The sequence below is a fragment of the Psammomys obesus genome, unplaced genomic scaffold (assembly GCF_907164565.1).
Source record: "Psammomys obesus unplaced genomic scaffold, mPsaObe1.curated_primary_1811, whole genome shotgun sequence".
Taxonomy (NCBI): Eukaryota; Metazoa; Chordata; class Mammalia; order Rodentia; family Muridae; genus Psammomys; species Psammomys obesus.
In genome coordinates, this window is record NW_026594418.1 from 298,804 (window position 1) to 322,912 (window position 24,109).

General features: G+C 36.3%; 1 protein-coding gene across 1 annotated transcript in view; it reads right to left on the reverse strand.

Annotated features, from left to right (window-relative positions):
• Positions 1 to 913: 913 nt before the first annotated feature.
• Positions 914 to 24,109, reverse strand: part of Hook1 (hook microtubule tethering protein 1) — a 66,847-nt gene continuing 43,651 nt past the window's right edge. The window contains exons 10-22 of the mRNA XM_055618951.1: positions 22,577 to 22,717; positions 21,460 to 21,661; positions 20,798 to 20,908; positions 18,921 to 19,008; positions 18,783 to 18,843; positions 13,537 to 13,677; positions 10,861 to 10,954; positions 9,251 to 9,285; positions 8,660 to 8,742; positions 7,980 to 8,080; positions 6,518 to 6,619; positions 4,666 to 4,734; positions 914 to 4,154 (exon numbers count right to left, since the gene is read on the reverse strand). Of these exons, the coding sequence (XP_055474926.1) occupies positions 3,984 to 4,154; positions 4,666 to 4,734; positions 6,518 to 6,619; positions 7,980 to 8,080; positions 8,660 to 8,742; positions 9,251 to 9,285; positions 10,861 to 10,954; positions 13,537 to 13,677; positions 18,783 to 18,843; positions 18,921 to 19,008; positions 20,798 to 20,908; positions 21,460 to 21,661; positions 22,577 to 22,717 (1,399 nt within the window). The 3' untranslated portion in view covers positions 914 to 3,983. The remainder of the gene's footprint in view (positions 4,155 to 4,665; positions 4,735 to 6,517; positions 6,620 to 7,979; positions 8,081 to 8,659; positions 8,743 to 9,250; positions 9,286 to 10,860; positions 10,955 to 13,536; positions 13,678 to 18,782; positions 18,844 to 18,920; positions 19,009 to 20,797; positions 20,909 to 21,459; positions 21,662 to 22,576; positions 22,718 to 24,109) is intronic.

The window sequence follows — 24,109 nt, forward strand, 5'->3', positions numbered from 1 at the left end:
AACTGGTCTACAAACTGCAACTCCCAAAACAACCTGAAGTGACTGGAATCTACACTTACACAGTGTAGTCAGTGGCACCATGTTGATTAAGACATCGTTCTTATTGAATTAGAAACAAAATAATTTTCTCTTAGTTAGTTCACCACAGTATTCTACACTTGAGAAGCTGAGTCCTCAAATAAAGTTTGGGTGCTATCCTGGGCGTTTGCCTAAAGTGAGGCAGGTCTTTCACTTTGTCTCCCGTCCCTGTCCTTTTATATCTGAAACATCTGAATGGTTGTGTGATTGTTACACATTTTTTTGTCCTCCTCCCGTCCTGTCTTTCTGTTTCCTCCGATTCCCTGTCCTCAAACTTGGGAACCTTAGCCGCGCCTACCCCATTTTGCCCTGCAGAGGTATAGGCCTTCAATTAACCAATCAGGTATAATGTCTTAGGTTTACAAAAACAAAGATAGGTGGGGCCAGCATCAGACCAACCTCCAACACCAAAGTAATGCAATAAATTATTAACGAAAGAATTATGTAAGGAAACTATTGTTGCAGGATATTTTATCCCACTGTGTACCCCACAATTGTCAACTGTAAAACCCTGTTTCTTGTTTGGTGTGGTTGAGCCCTATCACACACCTTTAATCCAAGAACTTTCTATTTATCTTAAGTAAATAAGTAGCCCTCAATAAACCTGAAATTATATGCCTAGAAATGCTCTGGATTCCACATTAAAAAACAGAGATCTACATTCTGGTGGTGAAACTAGAAACAAAGAAGATAAAAAAAATCACTTTTAAGTATGTTGTTTACACACACACAACTTGAATTCATGCAATTTTGTGTACCATTCTAAGCGTGCTTATCCTTTACTCAAATGGAAAATAAACATGCATTTGTAGCCACTAAAAACACCACAAAGAACTGATACAGAAGCAGAAGTTTATTTACTTAAAACATTTCACAATAATATTGACAATTAATTTTTTAAAATAATATTCTAAATACTTACAAAAATAAATCGTATTGCTTCTTCTATTTTTCAAGTGTGATAGCATTTGCCATAGAAAATAGACAGGACCTTTTTACAAACTAAACACTACACCAAAACTTTAAGTTTAATAATTACACACTATTTCCTCTGACGATTTGTGCTTTAAAAATGTCCAAACTATTTCTGTGCAACAAACAGAATCACAGTAAGACTGTATGTATTACAAGCCATATATTCATTTTTGCACAAAATGATAGTATGCTGGCCTAAACCACCATTATTCCCAAGAGGCGGATGTACCATTACACAGAAGTACATGTGGTTGTGTTTAACATCCAGTCATTAAAGACCAGAAATTAGTAAGGAATAATCAGCTAAAGATTGCTAGGCAAGACATTTTAAACTTAGACTAAATCCTTAGTCTTAATCATTGAAAAAATAGAATAAACTTCAAATATTTCTCAAAGCACTAAGTTAATCCCAAGATAAACATCACTGTCATAATTATATCCAAAAGAAAAAGAAGTATCACCTAAAGACAACCACTGGAAATTCAAGATCGTTTCTAACTTTATAGTCACTGGGACTTAAATATTTTGTCAATTCCATGTTTATGTGTTCAATCTTCCCTTGCAACATGCTTGTAGAAATTATGGCTCCAGATGAAACACGTTATGCTTTCTACCTGGCAGGATGCCAGTCTCACTGCATAAACCACACAAAGGAAGAATCTTACCATGATCATGCCTGAATTTCTGTGATTTAATCTCTATTATATAGAATTTTACACTAGTTTTATATAAACACGTATCAAACATTCAAAATTCTACTTAAAACTAGAAAAATCAGAAAATTTGCTTTTTTAAAAAATTTAAACAAGAATCTATCCTTATGTCCTTATTTATGCTATATGAATTACTTAAGAATTTGTGAGCAATTGCACTGGAAACATAAATTGATATTTTACAGTAAGTTCCATTGAAAGGGAACTTGTAAAACCTCAATATAAGTAAATACAAACACTAACATTAATGTCTTCACTGACAAAAATATACCCAAATGCCATTATTTTTAGAAAATTTTAAATAGCATGCTAGGTATTTTCAAAGTTTCATTTTACTAAAAGAAACAGGCAAGCAAACACCGTAAGAACATACAAATATGCAAACAAACTGTGTACAACGCACAAAGAATCATCAAAATCTAAGAGGTAGTCAACAGAAGGGACCCTGATAAAACAAAATATCCTGGCAGATACTACTAATCTCAAAGACCCCAAATCACTGTGTAATTCTTGTATTTTAAATGGTTAAAAAATTACTGGGCAAGGATTTAAAGGCAGTTATCTAAACGAGTTAACACTGCAAATAGAACAATACTCATATTCACGCAGAAGTAGGAATAAAATGCAGACCACAGCTCTATAGCCTGCCAGCTCAGCCACCACCACAGCCACTGTGTTTACAAAGTACAGATCCCTTCTTTCATGCTGTGAGGGCAGAGGTGAGGAGCTGATCCAACAAGGAGCATGTAGCCCTTAAGTTGGCTCCTACATGGAAAGCCTGCTAATGCTCAGGGTAGACACAATGCTGCAACATTTGAGTTTGCTGCACTCTTGTTCCCATCGGAATCCACTCTAGATCTGAAATGGATGCAACGCTTCTTACTTTTGTAGTCTAAGGATAAAAGAAATTTTGCAAGTTACCAAAAACCAAGATAGTGTGACACACTGCACAAGAAATTTCAAAAATGATGGAAACATGTGGCAAATAAGTGTTGAAAATGTGACTGGCACAAGAGTGACCCACTTGTGGCTACATTAAGCAATACTGATTTAACAACTAATAGTCCAAAGTTTTGACTTTAAAAAGCGACCCAAATTAGAAAGTAAGACCTCAGGAAAAAACAAACTGTGGGCAGAAATGAACTGAATGCCACAAATATAGCTCCAGATACTTCTTAGAGGTAAGCAGAAACTGAATTGGTTGTAAGCTCTTTCATCACTATGTTTCTTTCAATAAAAAAGCAAATTATACATGATATACCACTTCTTAGAAAGGAAAGTTCACAATAATGTCACCCTTTAGAGCATGTGGCTATTTCAAAATGTATCCTAGTCTGCTTTCCACAGAAAGGCACCTCTACAAATATCAGTTTATTTCCCACCTTAACATTCAGTCAAGCCCTCCACAGTCTTCATTCACAGCAGTACATATTTAAACTGAGATACAACTCAGAGAAGCTGCAAGCATCTAATGAGTCACTTTTACAGGGCAAAGTCAATTCAAGAGTAAAGTCTTCCAAGTATCATAGCTTCCACAGCATGACAAAGCATCCTCCAGAGGGCAGAACTGGCGAGCAGAGGAAAGCTTTTGTACATATCAAAGAATTCATCTTGCAGAGTCTTCTACGTGCCTAATCGGAGACTGCTTTCAATAAAACAAATCTAGATATATTATTAAATGACAAACTACTGATTAATTTTTCCAAATTAACTGACTTGCTCTTACAACTAAAAACATAAGTATGTGTTTGCTTTCCCACACATGATGCCATCTCAAGACAAATATTTTCTTCACCACACTCCCAACTACTCAAATGTGCTGCTCAGACTCAAAGCTGATTCTGTATTTTGTTTTCAGCGTAAACTGAAATGTTATTTTGATATATTTTGATTTAAATATAGTTGATACCAAGGTTGAGAATGTAGCTCAGTTGGTAGAGCACCTGAATTTGATACACAGCAATATATAAACCCAGTATGGTAGTATACAACTCTTAATCCCAGCATGCATAAAGTGAGGGAAGGACTGTTGATATGCTCAAAGTCATCTCTGAATACACTGTAAATTAAATGCCAGTGTAGGGTACATGAGACCCTGTCTCAAAATCAAAACAAAACTAGCTGCTAACAAGCATTTTAACCTTTGTTTTTTCCATCTGGCAGTTTCTTGGGGTACAAAAGAGTTTGAGGCACTTCTGTTCATGTTTGCTTTGCAGACTAGTCAGATGCTGCAGCCGGAACTTTCACAGAGAGGCTTCTTCGGGTGTTGGTGATATGCCGCTGCTGTGCTAAGAAGGACCGAGCAGGAGCACTCATACCGCTGTCTTTGCAAGCACCAGCACCACTCACCAGCCGATTTTCCATGCCCAGTTTCTGATACGCCAGGCTCTGAATGAAAAAGCAGATAAATAAATAACAAGGAAAATGTAGAATTACAGCAATCCTAGCAGGATAATGGTTTCCTGATCGGCTGAGAAAAAAAATTAAAGATTCAAAAGCCGATTCTTCTTTGTCTGACAACACTAGCAAGAGGGCACAAAATCCAGTGTCTTTTAATCTAGTAAATTTTACATCATTGAAACAGTAGCCTAAAACAGCATGCCAGAAAAAAAAAAATTCCAAAGCAATTTTGTGTGTGTGCTGGAACCATCACTGTACTAACTGTGAACAGACACATCACACAGAAGAGACCAGATAAACAGAGCTAAAAGATGGCAGCTGGATAAAATGCTACACTCTGGTTTGGGCTACTGGTTTTCTGATGAGGGAAGGTGTCATTCCATCACCAGACCTTATAACACAACTGTATTTCATTGATATAAAACATTTCTTTCTATTATTCTGGTCAAGGAAGTGATCAACAGGGCTTAAACCCACTCACCACTGAAACTCAACACACCTTGTTATACCAGGCAGAAACAATGAGTTTTTCCTCATAATCCCTGAATTTTGCTACTTTACATTCACTCTGAAAAAGGAAATAATGATTAAGACAATTAAAATATCAGAAATTGCCCCAAATTACTGAAAACAAAATCATTTCTTTACGATCTCACTGCTGGGAGAATAGAAAAAATGCCTTTGTGAGATGCACAAATTAGTAAAAATACAGGAGTGAGTTATGCAGAACACAATCAAAGCATCTTTACAAAAGACAACTGTGAGTAATCTTCATTTTAGAAATGTTACTCAGGAATAGTGACTTACACACATGCACAACCATAGTGATCGATTCCTGTGACTTGACACAAAAACAGCTGCCTGAAATGTCAACATGGTGCTGTACATGCAGGAGTCAAAACTAAGGAGAAAGGATGCAGCAGAGCGCTGGGCTCCTCAGCACAACTCTTGCTCTTCATTCCTGGCAGCTTGGTTACAAGACACACTGTGACTCTGCACGTGCACCACTGTACAGACTGGAGGACTTTTATTATTCTAATATAGTCAGTTCTCTATTCTGATAACCACAAGACATAGATGACACACATAAAAAATACCTAATACTTAAAAATAGCTAATACTTAATGCCTCTATCTTCCCGAGAAACATGCTTACAGTACACAAAGTATGCAGGGCCAAATACCTGGAACACAGCCCCCACAACTCAACTTCTCTTTCTTCTTATGCACAAGGAATGAATAAGCAAAAATTAAGCACCCATATGTTGTGAGTGAATCGAGATTTTTCCCTGAGAATCCTTTAGTGAGAGGTACCACTTGGAATTACTCATTTTGGAATATACTCTGAATATTAGCAATGGTGTGCACTGGCTTCCTTTGTAAAGGGAATGGCCAACACACTTGAAAAACTAATATTTTAAAGATATCCAGTCAGGTCTTATTATTTTGTACAAACTGAGGCCAAAAATAAAATGGGAGATGAAGACTAAGATAGGCAACCAATAAAGCTGCAAGCCCAGCCTCTGATTTAAGAAATATTTAGTGCTGGGCATATAGAAAGCAAGACAGAATACTTCATCCTCAAGAAACCTCAACATATAATAAAAATTAAAAATATAAAGCATAATTCTGTTGTGCAAAGCAAGAAGACTTCGGTGAACTTGAGCTCAAACATGGTGAGAGTGTCCTTTGTGTAATTATAGGAAACACTTTATAGAGGAAAAAAATTGGACAATTTAGTTAAAACTTAAAAAAAAATACTTTTTTTTTTCAGACACGCACTTTCCCTGTACACTTTACACACATGGCATTGTCTGGACAAATGATGAGAAGAGGCACACATCAGCCTGGTATATACATTCTGGATGCAGAAAAGAGAAGATGATAAAAGTTTCCAGTGAACAAAATTCCATCACAGGTTATAATGACTTTGAGGGAAACCATACAAGGTCCAAGGTATATGAACAGACTATGTTCTAGTTATGTGAAAAACAAACAATCAATCATAGGTTCTGGGAGGCCAGAAAAGACAGCTCAGCATGGCCTCTACAGTTAACATGGTGTAAAGGAGTACATATCCCTTTCAAAATGAGCACTGCCTCTTCCCACTGAGCGGAAAATAGTAGTGCTGTAAAGCATTTTAAAAGAAACTACTAAGGCAATTAAGGAATCTAACAAAATTGTACAATGTGTAAGAAAAAAAATTAAAAGCGAAGAACTGAATTAGATGGCAGGATCACATCATGATTAATAAAGGTTTTATGAAACCTGATAATGCTGGCAAATACCACAGCAGTTAATTCCCAGGACTCCACGGAGGGACGAGGGAGTGAGGGGGTGTGGAGGCTTTACCTCTAGTATCTCAATTCTTCTCTCCTTTTCCGCCAGCTGCTTCCTAAGTAACATTATTTCTGCTGATGCTGGATTTAATTTGGGATCTAAAGTTTTTATTACCTGCATTAAAAAAAAAAAAAAAAAAACAAAAAAAAACAAACTTAAGTCCACTTTGTCTTTATAAGTGTCAAACACGTAAGAACATGTTTTATAAAAAATTGTAACAGATTTATCCATAAAGCCATTAGAAATTTCTTTACAACTTAAAGAAAAACAACAACAACAACAACAACAACAAAAAAAAAAAAAAAAAAGGAGGGGAGAGGCTAACACCAAACCAAATTCCTCTCTCTTGTACTTATTCAATGAAAGCTACTTGAGACTTTTTGTTAAACTTTAAGCACTGAGGTTTGTTTGTTTAGCTTTTATGAGCTACTGGGTAGGTGCTGGAAATAAAACTCAGGTCTTCTTGCATGTTTATCATATCTATTTGCTTTTTATTTCTGAAACATAGCTATGTTATATCCTTGAGTCTTCTTAGATGCTCACTGTGGCCACCTGTGAGCTCTGCCACTGAGTTTTGCTATTTCCAGGACTGACCTATTACCTGTTTCCTCTTCAGTTTATATTGTCTCTCCTTCAACAGTTTGACAAAGTTAAGGAAACACTAAGGCATTTAGTGTTAAGACTAAATGCCTGCATTTCAGAGCCCCTCCCTGACTAGATACACTCCAATTAGGAAGGAAATATCCAACATGTGAAGCCTTGATATATGGGGTTCAACTTATGCTACAACTCACATTGACATCTTAGCTGGTAAACATATAGAATGTAAACATTAAGACAAATAAATATGTTACTATTATTTCAAAGTTGCACCACCATGAAATCCCTTAATTTATTAAATAGAAAGAATGTATTAACATTCTGAGGGAATATTTATCTGGAAATAAGACTATGAAAACAACACTTCACTGATCTGAGTTAAAGTATATATTAAGGAACAGAAAGAATTTAGTCTGGTTAACATCAGGATATAGTACAAAATTAAGCTAATTGGGTACATTCCAAGAGACTGTCTCTACAAAAAGTTAACAATTTCATTTGTTTTGCTAACTAGAATTCTGGTAAACCTTATTCTCAACCAATGTGCTGAGACCCTAGCACATATGTTGAGGTTCGTTTTCTAAAGTAAAAGACTTTATATCAGAGCATAACCCCCCCCCCCTTTTTTTTTTACTACGGTCACTACTACTGAGGTTGAAGCTGTCCCTAAGGTCACATTTACCTGACATTAAGTTAGAGAGAGACTGAGTATGCAGGAATCACATAGAAGCTTCCGGAAACCTGACAGGCAAGGCAAGGCAAGGCAGAGGACAGCAAATTGACTAGGTTCAGACATAGACCTGTAGTATAATCAGAACTAGGAATGACTACAACAGGAGGCACAAGGGATCGACTAAGTAGGTGTGTCACTCACATTTCTGGCCTTCTCTAAGTACATTTTATATCTTTCTTCCATCGCTTTCATGTCTTCATCTTTCTTCTGAAGAGCAGCTTCAAGTTCAGTGATCTTTTGGACTATTTATGAGAATAAAATCAAACCAATTAAAACATATTTAAAACACTTGACTCTTTAACACACAAAAATTGTATTTATCAAACTTATTTTCCAATGACTGATTTAAAAAAAAGCTTCCAAAAAAGCCTTTAATTTCCTTTTTTTATTTAATTCTTATTTAAAACTTCTGAACTACAAGTAATGTATCCTTAACCACTGTCTATAACCTAGCTGCTTCTGTCCTTTTCAGCAAGCATTACAGAAACAAAGTACATTGTTCACATAAAAGGAAATAAGACACTACTTTTGTTTTGAAGTTTATTTTAATCCATCCTGAAATTATTTTACTCAGTTCTATAGTATTAACTTGCCTAGAATTTACAATGTTTGATACTCCTTTATATCAATCAGTTCATCTTAGTAAATTGTTTTTGCTTTAAAATTATATCATATGCAAATGAACTTAGCATTAAAAATTAGTATGGTTCTTATGCAATGTGCATAACTATACCCTGTGTAAAGATAAATCTATTTTCTTATCTCCCTCCCTAAAAGGGCAGATCCTGAGAAGTCTGATCCACATTTTAACAAACACTTACCATTCTGACTTATATCTGGTTGAAGGTCTTCAATGAGCTCCTGTTTCTTCTGTAATTCTTCATGGACTTCTGTTAGTTTTTCCCTGAGTAGTGGAGAGAGCATGAAGCTTGGTGTCAAACAGACCTAAGGATCAAAACTATTCTTCTCCACAGTAATGCTAGGACTTGGGAGAAGAATTTGACAGTTAAGTTTCCCATAGTGAAATGGGAATGTGTTTGGCTAACTACAGGCATTGCTGTGAGGATGTTAATGCACCTGACATGTGTTGCATTCCAAAACCCTTTGTCTTTTCCATCAGCACCTCCACTTCCTGCGCAAGTGGAAGGAAGTGCTTTATAGGCTAAGCAGCACATCATCAAGGTGGTAAATGGCTGCTTGGTTAAATATGTTACATGGTATTTTAAAAATGAGGCGTAAGGCTGGCTGCCAGGCATGAGCAGTTGAACATGTTTTCTTTTGATTTCGGTAGTAGTGATGAAGTAGGCTGACAATATCAGAGCCTGTGCATTCATTTAGCAAGTCAGAAAAGGACATTTTCCAGAAGCTTCTCTAACCCTTCCCCTTTGAAATCAAACATCAGTTTTACTTACATATGAGCTTCCAACTTCTGCTTTAGTTTGCTGGACTATAAAATTAAAAATATTTTTTGTTAAGATGACTCATTTGTGATGGGTAAACTGTCCAAACATCTAAGTCTCTTCACCTCTTTTAAAGGTATGTAATGTAAAAATAGTAATAGTCTTCAAAACATGTACTTGTAATAGCACAATTTCTAAATTCTAAAACCTAAGATTTTAGGTATAATTTTTATATCAAAAGGTAAAGGAAACAAGAATAGGAAATGAAGTAAAAAAAAAAGTAACAAAGGAAAATTCTGCTTGTTTTTGAATATAGTAAAAATTAAACTTGAACTTAAAAATAGCAAATTCAAGCTGGATGTGATATATTGAGGAGTATCAAACATTTGAATATCTAAATTAACAACTACTGAAAAATATAGATTTTACTGTTTATCTTATAAAACTTTATCACTGTGAATGAAAGTACTTTCATATTAACATTAAAATGGGACAACTGGATTTTTTTGTCAAAAACAAATTTAAAATATCAAGTTTCCTCTTTTAAAAGTAATACTTAAAATCTTTACAGCAGTTCTGCATTTACAAAGTACCTGCAAAGTTTAAAATACACAATATGATAAATGTGGACATCAATGAATTAAAAACAAAAGATAAAGGAATTAATCTTTAAAACACTGCAACCCAAAATGTAGTCCCCCGCAGAGGTGCCATCTTAAAAGTATTCCCTAAAGCGGCATAGCGATATCTGTATTAAAGAGGGTACGATACCGTATATATGCGCATATGAGATGCCACCATGCATAAGATGACTTCTATGTTCCAAGTCCCCAGGGAAGAAAGAGAAAACCATATAAAGTATGCAAAAGACAGAAAGAAAATGCAGCTCTTTCAGTATGCCTTTCCATCTCTCCTTACTCTGCAGTTTCTTCCCCCACCACCATTTTCTATCAACTGCTATCTGCTAACACATTCAAGTCTCTTTTCTTTTAATCAGCTACATCTCTCTCAATTCTTTTTCTTCCAACATATATGAGTAAAGTACAGAATAACTGCCAGATATGTCAAAATTCATATTAAATCTACATTTTTTTCAAGTCTTACTTCAGCCCACATTGTCTGAAAGGCTTTGAGATGGTATATAAGAGGGGAAGCAACAGGGATGGCATCTTCAAAACTGTGTTAATGTCCTTCACACTTGTTATAGTTTCTTGGATGACTATTAGTTGAAATCACTTGTTTTGTTCTCTATTTTCCTCTTAGAAAGCTTTTTCATTTCTGAATGATTATTCACATTTTGCTTTTTTTTTTCAGGCCAATCTTGGTGAAATTCCAACAGATCTGTTAGGCTTCAAAGTGTACCATTCTCTTAAGTCAAGACTTAGAAAGAACTTAAGTATAGATGCTGAGCTGAGCAGGACAGAAATCACCTGATGATTTATATGAATAACCTATTAGACCTCTAGTTGACAAAAAAAAAAATCACTGCATCTGTTATGCAGATATATACGGTATTTAAAGGTACCCTTAATTGAGAAGGGTAGCATTTCAAATACAAATAAGTGGATGGCAGAAACTCTCAGAGAATAAACACAGAGCAAGTTATGGACTCTGTTACTCACACTTTCACCTTCAGGCTTGGAGCCCTGTTCTTGTAACGACTTCTGGAGATCCTCAATTTGCTGTTGTAGTTCTCTAATGCGCTCTTTGCTCAACCTAGTGTGACATGAGTTGTCATTTATCTACTCACATTTAAAGTCCAAGCATATGGGGATCTATAAAAATCCATTCCAGCATTTAATGGAAATGGTAGCAGAAATAAGTGCAAGGTGATTATTTATTACAAGTACAATAGGTTGAACAGGATGTTATTTCTGAGGAAACAACTTAAAAAAAACTCCTCTCTTAAAGTATATATTTGTACATGCTGAATGTAGTCACATGTCTAGTCATTCTTTATCAGTTCATTAAAAGCTGAAAGGTAGCATGTTTACTGTTAGCAACAGTCAAGTCTCTCTTCAGAAAGGTCAAATGTACCCTATTTTACTCACAGAACACAAGGTTCAGTGTCTGAAACCCCAGGGGTCTCTTTAAGATCTGGTAAAAGCTAGATGAGCAAATTAAGCTACACCTTCTCTCTACAGTGAGTACCAGTATCATCTCTTAGTGAGGTAAGTTAGAAGACACTCAGCCATCAGGTCAACAGAAACAGTATCCAGAGCTTATAAGCTGTCTACTTAACTTCAGTAAGTTTCTGACCCTCTCTATCTTCATGTCCGTATCTATGGAAAAGAGAGGGGACGAGGAGCCCCACAAGGTCCAAATATATCTGAGCACAGGGGTCTTCTATGAGACTGTTTATCCAACCAAGGACCATGCGTGGATATAACCTACAACACCTGCTCAGACATAGCCCATGGTAGCTCAGTATCCAAGTGGGTTCCCTACTAAGGGGTACAGGATTTGTTTCTGACATGAACTCATGAGCTTCCCCTCACACCACCTGAGGGAGGAGCAGCCTTGCTAGGCCACAAATAAGGACATTGCAACCATCCTGAAGATACCTGATAAGCTAGGGTCAGAGGGAAGGAGAGGAGGACACCTCCTCTCAGTGGACTCAGAAGGGGGCAGAGAGGAGATAAGGGAGGGAGGGGAGAATTGGGAGGGAAAGAAGGAGTGGGCTACAGCTGGGATACAAGTGAATGTATTAAATTATTTAAAAATAAAAAAATATTAACATAAGAAAAATAATCACAAGTACTAATACACAGTGAGGATTGAACTAAACCTGTCCCCAAAGTGCTTATGTGTAACTATTACTTATGATGGTGGTGAAATAGCTCAGTAGGAAAATGTTTGCTTGCCTGCCCAGATGTGGGAAGCCTGTGCTTCAGTTTCTGACATAAAGCATAGAAGGAAGGTTATTATGGAAGATTCTAACAGAAAATTCATAAAAGACAGATGTAAGTATTTTTATATGCTTGTTTATGACTATGCAAGGTTTTAAGGACTAGTGGGGCCAGGGAAGCACACTATCTGAGGCAATCACATTACTCAGATTCTCCCTATGACTACAGCCGAACACAGTCTCAATTTAAGTAACCTGAATTTAAGAAACAGTTACTGAGTTAGGCAGAGGAGGAATTCTAATTGACCACACAAAAAAGCCTGTGTTTAAATATTGCATTGTTTCTATTCTACCACTAAATGCTATTTCTATGTCCAAGATTGAAAAATGACCAATATTTTTTAAATATAAGTGAATTTTATGTGAAATTTTAGCTCACCAATATAAACATTAGTAAACCATTTTATTCTACTTAAAAATGTAGGTTTTGATCTGTGTTAGGCATTGCTTCATATAACATTATTGAAATTAAATAAAACTTAAGAATTTTAAAAATTGTTCTGTAAGTACTACGCACTAACCGATTGCGCTCCTGGAGCACCTGGAAGCAGATGCCAAGACTCATAGATAAACTTTGGGCAGAGTGCAGGGAGTCTTATGGAAGAAGGGAGAGAAATACCTGGAGAAGACAGGCACTCCACAAGGAGACCAACAGACCCAAAAAACCTGGGTCCACAGGGTCCTACAGAAACTGATATTCCAACCAAGGACCATGCATGGAGAGGACCTAGACCCCTGGGGTCAGGCAGCTCAGTTTCCAAGTGAGTTCCCTAGTAAGGGGAACAGGGACTGTCTCTGACATGAACTTAGTGGCTGGCTCTTTGATCACCTCCCCCTGGAGGGTGCAGTCTTGCCAGGACACAGAGGAAGACAATGCAGAAAGTGCTGATAAGACCTGATAGGCTAGGGGGTCAGATAGAAGACCTCCCCTATCAGTGGACTAGGGGAGGGGCATAGGAGGAGAAGAAGAAGAAGGAGGATGGGACTGGGAGGAGAAGGGGGGTGGCTACAGCCAGGATACAAAGTGAATAAATTGTAACAAATAATAAATAAAAATTTAGAAAAAAATATTTTAAAACTGGACTATACAATCTGTGCCCTATGCATACACTCAACTGTAGAAGCTGTCAAACCATTATTTACTCATTTGTTTTCTTTCAATTGTAAGAATATTTAGTGAAATTCAAGAATAAGCCTGGCTAACCATGACTATTAAGATGAACACATCATTCATATACTTTGTGATATTATCACTGAACTAAACCCCTTGACTCTTTCATGGAATAAGGATTACAGTGGTGAGAAACATCTGCTTGGCGATTTATTCCGACCTAGCACTGTTTCACACTTTTACATAATCAAGTCCCATGACATCTAACGCAATAGTCACCTTTGTTCAGTTTCCAGCTCATTCATCTTCCGGTGTTTCTGTTCCAGCTGCTCTTCCAAATGCTCTATTCGTTCATTCTCTGTCCCTTCCTGCTGCAGGCGAAGCATTTTGTTTTCATGCTGGAGTCGAATGAACACCTCTCTAATGTTAAAAAGTAATTTTGTTTTTCAGTTAATTCACAATATTCTTTTTAAATTGTTGCTACATTTACTTATTTTCTGTGTGTAGGTATGTATATTTATTCCACGGTATCCATGAAAAGGTCAGAAGTCAACTTGTGAAATCAGTTCACTCCTTCAAAATGTGGATCAAGGGAAAAAACTCAGGTAGACAGGGGTGGTAGAAAGCACCTTAGCCCACTAAACTGTTCACTGGAACTACCATATTATTTTAAGGGAATTCATACCTACTCAATAGCTCCACTTTTAAAATATGATCAAAACTTTGAAAGTTTTAAATGTTTTATGTTCTTCAAGGTCACACATCAAAAGTAAAACTGTTGAAGGTTAACAGTATAGAACCATGAGATATACCATTAAACAGTTATGCGAATCCTGACCAAATATAGCTTCACTTTTACATTTAAGCACTTCAGGAAGAGTAGTATAATCTTAGGATTATACAATTAAACATAGAAAAAGTTTGCCTAAATTTTTTCCCTTATCATAACTTTTTTAATGGAAAAAACAAAAATTAGAATATAAAGTAGAATAATGTACATTTATGTACAAATCTAGAATGGGAGCTTCCATCTTCATATTTAACTCATAAGCCATACAGTGCTCATCTAGGAAAGGTTGGCTATAGTATTCCATTCAGATAGCCAGTGCATGAACATTTGCTCAACCATGTTTGTATTCGTAATACCCAGAAACTGGAAACAACAGAGATGCCCCTCAGGTGAGGAATGGATACAGAAATTGTGGTACTTTTACACAATGGAATACTACTCAGCAATTAAAAACAAGGAAATCATGAAATTTGCAGGCAAATGGTGGGAACTAGAAAAGATCATCCTGAGTGAGGTATCCCAGGAGCAGAAAGACACTCATAGTACATACTCACTTATATAGACCTATCAAATAGGATAAACATACTAAAATATGTGCCCCTAAAGAAAATAGACAAGAAAGAGGACTCGGAGTAAGATGATCAATCCTCACTTAGAGAGACAAATGGGATGGACATGGGAAGTAGGAGAAAAAAAGTAACAGGACAGGAGCCTACCACAGAGGGCCTCTGAAAGACTCTATCTAGCAGTGTATCAAAGCAGATACGGAGACTCATAACCAAACTTTTGGCAGAGTGCAGGGAATCATACAATAAAAGTGGGAGTTACTATGACCGGGAGAGACAGGAGCTCCACAACGACAAAATACATCAGGGTACGGGGTCCTCTATGAGACTGTTTCCCCATCCAAGGACCATATATGGATATAACCTAGAACCCCTGTTCAGATGTAGCCCATGGTAGCTCAGTATACAAGCGGGTTTCCCTAGTAAGGAGAACAGGAACTATTCCTGACATGAACTCAATGACTAGCTCCTTTACCTAGGCCACAGAGGAGGACCTTGCAGCCAGTCCTGAGGATACCTGATAAGCTAGGGTCAGATGGAAGGGAAGGAGGACCTACCCTATCAGTAGACTTGGAAAGAGGCAGGGAGGGAGGGTGGGACTGGGAGGTAATAAAGAAGAGGGCTATAGCTGGGATACAAAGTAAATAAACTGTGATTAAGAAAGAAAGAAAGAAAGAAAGAAAGAAAGAAAGAAAGAAAGAAAGAAAGAAAGAAAGAAAGAAAGAAAGAAAGAAAGGGAGGACCAATCTGCTGTGAGATTGTGTCTCCTGGAGATGACAGGAAAGTTTTACCAACGATACCTAAACAATATGACTGGCTAATCAAAAATTTTAAATACATTCTTATGATCAGTAGTCTCTACATATTTTTTCTTTAAAAATAACTGTTGTATATATGTCATTATCTATTCACCAGATGAAGGACATTTTAGTTGCTTTTATTTCTTAGCTATTGTGATGTTCAGTCCTTGAGACATATGCCAAGAAGTAGTTTATTTTTCACTTTATGAAATTATTCAACTGTAAAGAAAAATGTAATCATAAAATTAGCAGGTAAAGAGTCGGAAATATGCTGAGGTAACACAGATCTAGACATACAAATGCTCTATTTGTCTTAATTGTGGTTCCCAGCTCTGAATCTCCAGGAGTGAGTATCAACCTGGAGTAATCACAGACACTTGGAAAGTAAAGAGACTGTGGAAGGCACAAACTCTAGAAAGGGGGATGGCAGGCTATAGGTGCTATAATGGAGTAAATGGAGAAAATGGGGAGAGAAGTAAGTTGGGAGGAATAGAATAGCACAATACTGAGAGAGACTGACAGAAAAAGACAGACACACACAGAGAGAAACATAGAGAGAGGAGGGATAAATACACTAAAGATATTTTCAGGTGGGAGGATAATTTTATGTTTATCTGCAACAGTATAGGCCGCTGCAGTGGCACTCAGTTGCCTCTCGAAGGTTGAAAGTAGGTCCCTATTGTGAAGGACACCTGACACTTTGAGCTTAAGGGAAATTCAGTAGGATCTGACCCAGAAGTCATGAAGGCTAATTCTACAGTACTCAAAGAAAGAAAAAGTACCAAGAAAGAAAAGTAATTAGTATTCTTGCCCAGTGTGGTGCTATTGAACCACAATGACCACCCCTGCAAGACAGCCTGAAAGGTGCAATACTGGCACTTATATCTTGGTAATTTGACTTGAAGCCCACTCAACAGATTCTACTACCACCACATCCCAAAATGAGCATGATCTTAGAGCTGTATTATTTTTCTTTTTTCTCTCAGGCAGGGTTTCACTACATAGCTCTGACTGGCCCCAAAACTCAGAGACCTTCCTGCCTCTGCCTCCAAAGCACTGGGATTAAAACATGTGTCACCTGTCTCTGACATGAACTCAGTGGCTGGCTCTCTGATCACCTCCCTAAGGGGAGAGCAGCCTTACCAGGCCACAGGGGAAGACAATGCAGCCAGTCCTGATGAGACCTGATAGGCTTAGGGTCAGAGGGAAGGGGAGGAAGACCACTCCTATCAGTGTACTTGGGGAGGGGCATGGGTAGAGAAGGGGAAGGAAGGGTGGGACTGGGAAAGAATGAGGGGACTACAGCTGGGATATCAAGTGAATAAACTATAATTAATAAAAAATAAATAAATTTTAAAAAATTAATGTATACTAATAAGAAAATATTCTCAATATTGTTATTAAATCAGTTAATGTTATAAAAATGTGTCACCATATTCACCTTTTAAATCCATTTTTAACTTATCCCTATATCCACAGATAAGTGTACCTCTTGCCCCTCAGCCAAAACTTCTTTTTGCTGCTGCAGGAGACCATTACAGGAAGCCAGAACTTGACACAATGCTGAGAACAACTGCCTGTGGGGTGCTCAGCCCCGACTCATACATACAGCACAATCTACATGTTAAGTCTCAGGAAATATTGCAGAAAAGGTGGTGGGAAGATCTCAAGAGCCAGAGGACCAGGACATATCTGCTAAGAAATTTACTTTTATATATGTAAAGGAAGCTGCATGCATGAAATTTCAACTTTTTGGCTGTCTAAACAAGACCTGAACAATGACAGCATCAGTTGGATAGGGAAAGATTATACAGGCAATTAAAGGCTGCAGAGAGAGAATCAATCTCCAGAAATGAGCCTGTAATTGGTTACTCAATTCCAAGTGGTCAGGCACCAAAACACACATATCAGCAACACTAAATGGCCTAAGCAGTTAAGATTTATTTGTTTAAACATATATAACAATGATAACTAAAGAGAGGTAATGAATAAGAAGTGAGACAGGAAAGGGTGTAAATACAGTATACATATGATACTTTAAATATTTTTAAATTTTATTAATGATTTATATAAAGATTATAATGTACTTTTTATATTGAGATGCAATGCAAATTTCATTCCGATATTAAATAAGAACTTACTCTTTCTCCCTTCTCTAAATCTCACACTCCCAAAGCAACTACTTTCAAGAAATGAAATGTGTTTTAAATGACAACAGCATCACTCTAAAAATTAAGCTCTACGCCTTTGAAAAGCTGATTTTAGAATAATGATTGAGTCAACAACAAATAAAAAAAATTCTCATTTTATAAAACTCCTCAGAGGCTTATTAATTTTTTTGTCTTCTTATACTTTTATAACTTGAAATGAATTACTAAACTTCTACAATAAAGAAACTTTCGTTATATGAATTTTAGGCATTTTTTTTTAATAACAAAGCACATGATCTTACGACCTAATAAGAAAAGTCAAGTAACAAATTTAGAACATTGTTTGTGGTATTCTGCTTCAGCTGTATTTCTAAACTGTTGTAGCAACAACTACCTGTCTATTAAGTTAAATGTGCCAAAGAGAATTTCATTATTATTTGTCTAAATTACTCTGGAAAAAAAAAGGTATACATTCCTAAAAGTTACCTACTATAAGACTCCTTGTATAAAAAATATTAATAAAAAGCAACTGGTGTTGATCATCTAGAGGTGAGGTCTGGGGGGGTGGCAGGAATGAGGAATAACTGCTACTGGGTGAGGTCTCTTAGTGTCATGACAAACCTTCTAAAATCAGACGATGGTGATGGCCTCAAGGTGGCAGTGACAAGTCTATGAATGGCATCAACAGCAGACTATGTTTTTAAGTAGATAAGACTGAACAACGAATAATCTGGGTCTTTATAAATAAAACCTACCTGTTGCCAAAACCAAGAGTCTATTTTACAAGTGGGCAGATAAAATGCCTAAACGTAAACCACCATCAACTAGGAAAAAAGATGGACTGAGGGAGATTGTCTACATTTGTATTTTGTATTTTTCTACTGTCTCTGACAACTCTACTTTACTCACTTTAATTTGTTATATATTAAGAGTTTTCTGAATTAAAAAAAAAACAATAAGTATTTTAATACAATACATGATATGGTCATTAAAAACTAAACTGTTACTCTGCCAGTTTATAAAATTTTACGTCTGATAATTTTTTAAATTGCTGGAGCAAAAAGTTAAAGTTGTTTTCAGCTCAATGATCACAAACTTTTACTAAATAATGAAGCATTTATTGAAGCTTTAATAAGACAAGCAAATGTAAAAAAAGATAGCCAAAAAAGAACTGGTATTTGTACTATCAGATATTGATTATCAAAGAGTGCAAATTTACCTGTATTCCACTGGCATGATCTCAGCAGCAAGGTTTTCGTAACTTTTTGTAGCAGATACATCTAAGCAATGAAAATCGATTAGTGTGTCAGTAATATTTCAACCATCAGAAAAACAAACTTAAATCTATTCGACTCACCAGCTTGGCTTAGGTGATCTTGCTGTGCCTGTGAGCACCGCAGCTCTTCATTTGTCTCTTTCAGAGTGTCTCGCTGTTCTATTAGTCGCTACAAAAAAAATTGTTTTATCAGCAGTTATAACCCCCTTAACCAGGAGTCAGCAACTGTGTGTGTGTGAGAGTGCGCATGCACACATACATGCGTGTGCAAGTTCCTTCCACCAAATGGGGCCCAGAGATCAAATTCAGGTTCTCAGTTTTGACACAGCAACTTTCATCCACTAAGCCACCTAGCCTGCCCAGAACTCAAATTTTTAAATTTTAAAACTTAACTAAAAAGATACAACAACCATGCCTGACAGTGGGATCCTAGCACAGGAACTAGACATATAGATCAATGTAAGAGAACTGAAAGGCAAGATATATGCTCTTATGTTTCTGGTCAAATAGGTATTTTTTTTTTTAGCAGTAGACTATTTGTAGGGTGGGGGCGTGTTTAGACTTACTGGAAAATTGAATAGAAAAACCCACCCCAAGTTCTCTGCATTCCCTGATCTCTCTTACACTACCACTTTCTATATTACTAATACCTTGCACTGTTGTGACCAACGTGCCAATGTGGTTACATTATTATTAATACAGTCCTATGTTTAGGCTTTGCTCTTTCTGTTACATATCCTATGACATGAGTGCACCATAGCAGTTTCACAATTCACTGACCTATAACAAGACAGTATCAATGAGGAAAAGTCTTTTAAACAAATGACCCTGGGACAGCAGACAGTAGCCTACAAGTAATTAAGTAAGTTGATCACTACCTCACATCATGTAGGAAATAGTGCATGAACTACATATAAGAACCAAACTACAAAACCTGTGAAAGAAAGTAAATAAGTAAATCATAATCAGAAGAAAAACAGATACTGTGACTTGATGAAAATGGAAAATGTCTGCTACAAACAAGACCACTATGAACATGAAAAGACAACATAGAGAATCAGAGAAAACATCTAAAAATTAGTTATCTAAGAAAGGACTTAACTGTAGCTGGTCTTTGCTACTTTGTGGGTTCTTCTTTTTCCCACCCTTTATCCCCAAGTTTTCTGTCCCTAACCCTATATAAGAGAGAAAGGAGGATAGAGGGGGTAGAGAGAGATCCTTGAATTTAATTTCTTTACTTTGTTTCTTCTTTGAGCATGACTACTAACAAACCTCATCCAATCCCCTAAATGACTGACAACCACCAACCATGCCTCTCAGGGCCCTAGGGTAAAAAAGTTCCCAGAATTCCAAATATTACACAATCACAGAAACTATCTGCAGCTGGCAAAACCACTGCAGCTGGCAAAACCATGACTCTATAGAGCACGAGGCAAATCCTAGTTAGCTGCTGTGGAACGTCCAAAGCAGCCCCATATCCCTATGCCTGAGATTAAAACAAAAACCTATTTCTTATATTTCTGTTTTCTAAAGAAACCAAGGTTCTAAAATTGTCACTACACTTAATATCCATAATACATTTTTTAAAAATCCTTACATAATAAAGAAACGATTGAAGTAAAACATGGGAAGGATTGTTAAGAGCCCTTCTATAAGAAGTACTATACACGCAAACAGCCATAACGTACACATACTTGGTCAATGTCTTTAGTCAGTACAGAAATGCTAGTAAAAATTAACGTACCACTTCACATTCAGCAGGATAGCTAAAATAACAGTAACTACAATAAACCAAAATGACGGAAAAGAATTGGCAAGAACTCAGAAAAAAGACTAAATATATTTATAATATGCCACTAGGGTTCAGATTAGTGGTTACAGGTTAAAGATTAGAGTTAATGGCAATTCAAAACTTTAAAAAAAAAATGATACATTTCTCATCAAACATTTTTGATCACCTCTTTTTCCTTGAGTAAAGCTTCATGTTTTTCTTCAAGCCGCTTCATTTCAAATGCTAGTGTATCTGCCCTTTTGGATTCAGAGGAAAGCTTAGTGTGAAGGTCCTGAACCTTTGGGCAGGAAAAAAAAAAAAAAAAGTAAAGGAAATAGTTCATGATACTCAAAAATTTTCAGGGTTGAATACATGAAAAGTTGATTGGAAATAAAATGTCTAATATTAATGTCTAATCCTAAGTATTTAGAAAAATAGAGTATCAAAATAAGAATTACATAAAATTCAACATATTAATAAGTTAAATATTAAAAGTAGGCTTTAGTTTAATATTTCTCTAGGTTGTTTAATAAATGGCACAACAAAGTATTTGAGGGTAGAGCTATATTCTCTATTATTGTCTTGGCATTTGTCTGAGTCCCAAAACACTGACAACCAATAAAAGCTCAACAAGAAAACCTGAAGAGATCAGAAAGGAGTTAAAAATGTGAAGGATGCAGAAATGTCAGATTATTTAATCATTCTTTAAACTAAAATTGCAGAAAGAAGAAATTCATCAGGAGCACAGAACTATACACTTGATGCTTAACTTCTGCATCACTCTAAAAAAAGCAAATGAATTACATTAAGCTTGTAATTTTACCAATTAGATATTCAGACATCCCTCACCTGGCGCTTATAGGTCTCTAGCTGTGCACGCACTGCATTGGCCTTCTTCAGCTCCTCTTCTAAGCTCACAGTGTTGTGCATATACATCATATTTGTCTCCTGTAAAGATTTCACCTGCTTGCGGAGGTCATTTAGATCTTGTAGCTTCTGACGATACACTTCCACTGTTGACTCCAGTTTATTTGCTTTGTCTGAGGTGGCCCTACAATAATAAAACATGTATGCATACTTTTTTCTGGACTGTAAAATGAATCTTCTAAACAATAAAAGACATAGGTCTAAAACCATTTCAAGTTTATTATTTTTGTGATAAAGTCATCAAATATAAAAATATTTCAAGTTTGATAGACTTTTAGCACAATGTACCAAAATGCATGAATAAATAATTATGAGCTATCTACAGTTCTCAGAAAAACTGTGCGTATAGTTTGGCAAAGTTATAACTATTCAATATGCTCACAGAGTTGATTCACTTGACAGCTTTATCTGGCAAAGCACTTTTCTTTAGAACTGCATTTACCTGAGCAACTGGGCTAAAGCAAAAATTAACTGAAACATCAAATCACTTTAATAGAACACATAGGTCCAAATTAATAGCTTTAATGATTTCTTTTCAAATGGATATTTACAACAGAAAAAAGAATTCACATAAAAACAGCAACAGAGGCCTACCTAAGGCCCAGTAGCTGAATGTGGTTCCCTCTAGGCTAACACCTGAGTTTAGTTACAAGAACCCACAGTATGGAAAAGAGCCAACTCCTACAAGCTGTCCTCATAGATAGGACGCTAAGCATACATTTTATATCTCGGACAACCCTTCCTAAGAGAAACATAATTCTTACCTCCACTTAATTTTCCAAAATGTGAAAATGTATCATTTATAAAATTCAAGGGAAATATCATTTTGGGTTTATGGGTTCTAATGTGAAGCTGTCCTTAAAAACTGAACATTATACCTTTAAACCATAGTTTTAATTAATGAGCAGAGACGATGACCAGAAGTAATAAAGTAATCATTGCACAGGGATGATATTAAAAGTTCTAATAAGACTGGAAATTATTCCAATTATCTAAACAATAACTTAGAAGTAGCACAACGATGGCAGTCAGGCCATACCTAAGAACATCTATCTCATCTTTCAGGGCTCTGGTTTCCTCAGCAAGGCTCGTCAGCTCATCATTCCTGTGCTGAAATTCAATCAGCTGCTTTTCAAGTTCTTCACAGTGAACACGGTAATCATCTTTTGCAGCTTCAAGTCTTGAAATAAGAAAAACAATTTTAATACACTTTCCATCCTTTTTCTTTATACTGAGATATGAAGTTATTATAACATAGTTAAATTCCACCTTCAGACGAGGAAAACAAAAGTAAAAGGTAACTCTTGGCTGTTAATATTGAAACACAAGTGAAAGGTAAATAATTCTGAGTTTTCACTGGGCCTCTTATTTATATCTGGCTCTAACAGAAATTTTAAATTGGCAAAGATAAAGAAAAAAATGTATAGATAATTATTTTTTAATATATATAACATGTAAAATAAATATTGCTTCTTAGCAGATTATGAAAAATTAAGGGAGCTAACCTAGAACCCCTGCACAAATGTACCCCATGGCAGCTCAGTCTCCACATAGTACCATAGTAAGGGGAACACAGACTGTCTCTGACATGAACTCAGTGGCTGGTTCTTTGATCACCTACCCCTGACAGGGGAGCAGCCTTACCAGGCCACAGAGGAAGACGGTTCAGCCAGTCCTGATGAGACTTGATAGGATAGGGTCAGATGGACAGGGAGAAGGACCTCCCCTATCAGTGGACTTGGAGAGGGGAATGAGAGGAGATGAGGGAGGAAGGGTGGGATTGGAGGGGGCGACAGCTGAGATACAAAGTGAATAAACTGTAATTAATATAAAAAGACAAATAAAAGTTAAAAAAAAGAAAAATTAAGGACAATCAGCCTAGGGCATACTGCTATATCAAAAAGAAAATAATCAAAAGAAAGATTACATATAAAAGACACAAACATTGACTTGACCAAAGCAGAGCATCAAAATAAAGAGGACAGCCACAGACTTAGCATCAATCAGCTAATGAAATATTCTGCATTCAGTTTTGAATAGGGAAAAGTTATAAGGAAATTGAGACAACTAATGGCATTTGAAAATGCTCTGTGGTTTAAATAGGAACATCACGTCAGTGAAAAAAAAATCTCCTAATTATCAACATTATGCTACTTTTAGGAAACATGTTGTAGCTTGAAGGAGCTAAAAAATCTGCATCTCACTAAAAATATGAATACCTACATGAATACTGTCTGCGCTAAACAGAGAAAGGGTTTTTTTAAAAAGAAATAAAGAGAGGAAGGAAGAAAAAGGAAGGAAGAAGGAAGGAAGGGAGGGAGGGAGGGAGCACACAGGAAGGAGTTCCATATATCCTGACAATTTTATTTTACAAGTTTGAAATGATATGGAAATATATGTGAAGTACAATTAAAACACTTGTTCTCTAGGTCTTGGCACAAGACTCAGCATTCATCTCAGAGGAATTCCGCATCAGAAACAACCAAGATTTACTAAAGATCAGAACTTTGGCTGTTTATTTCAACAAATCTTTTTTAAAAAGAGATACACACACACACACACACACACACAC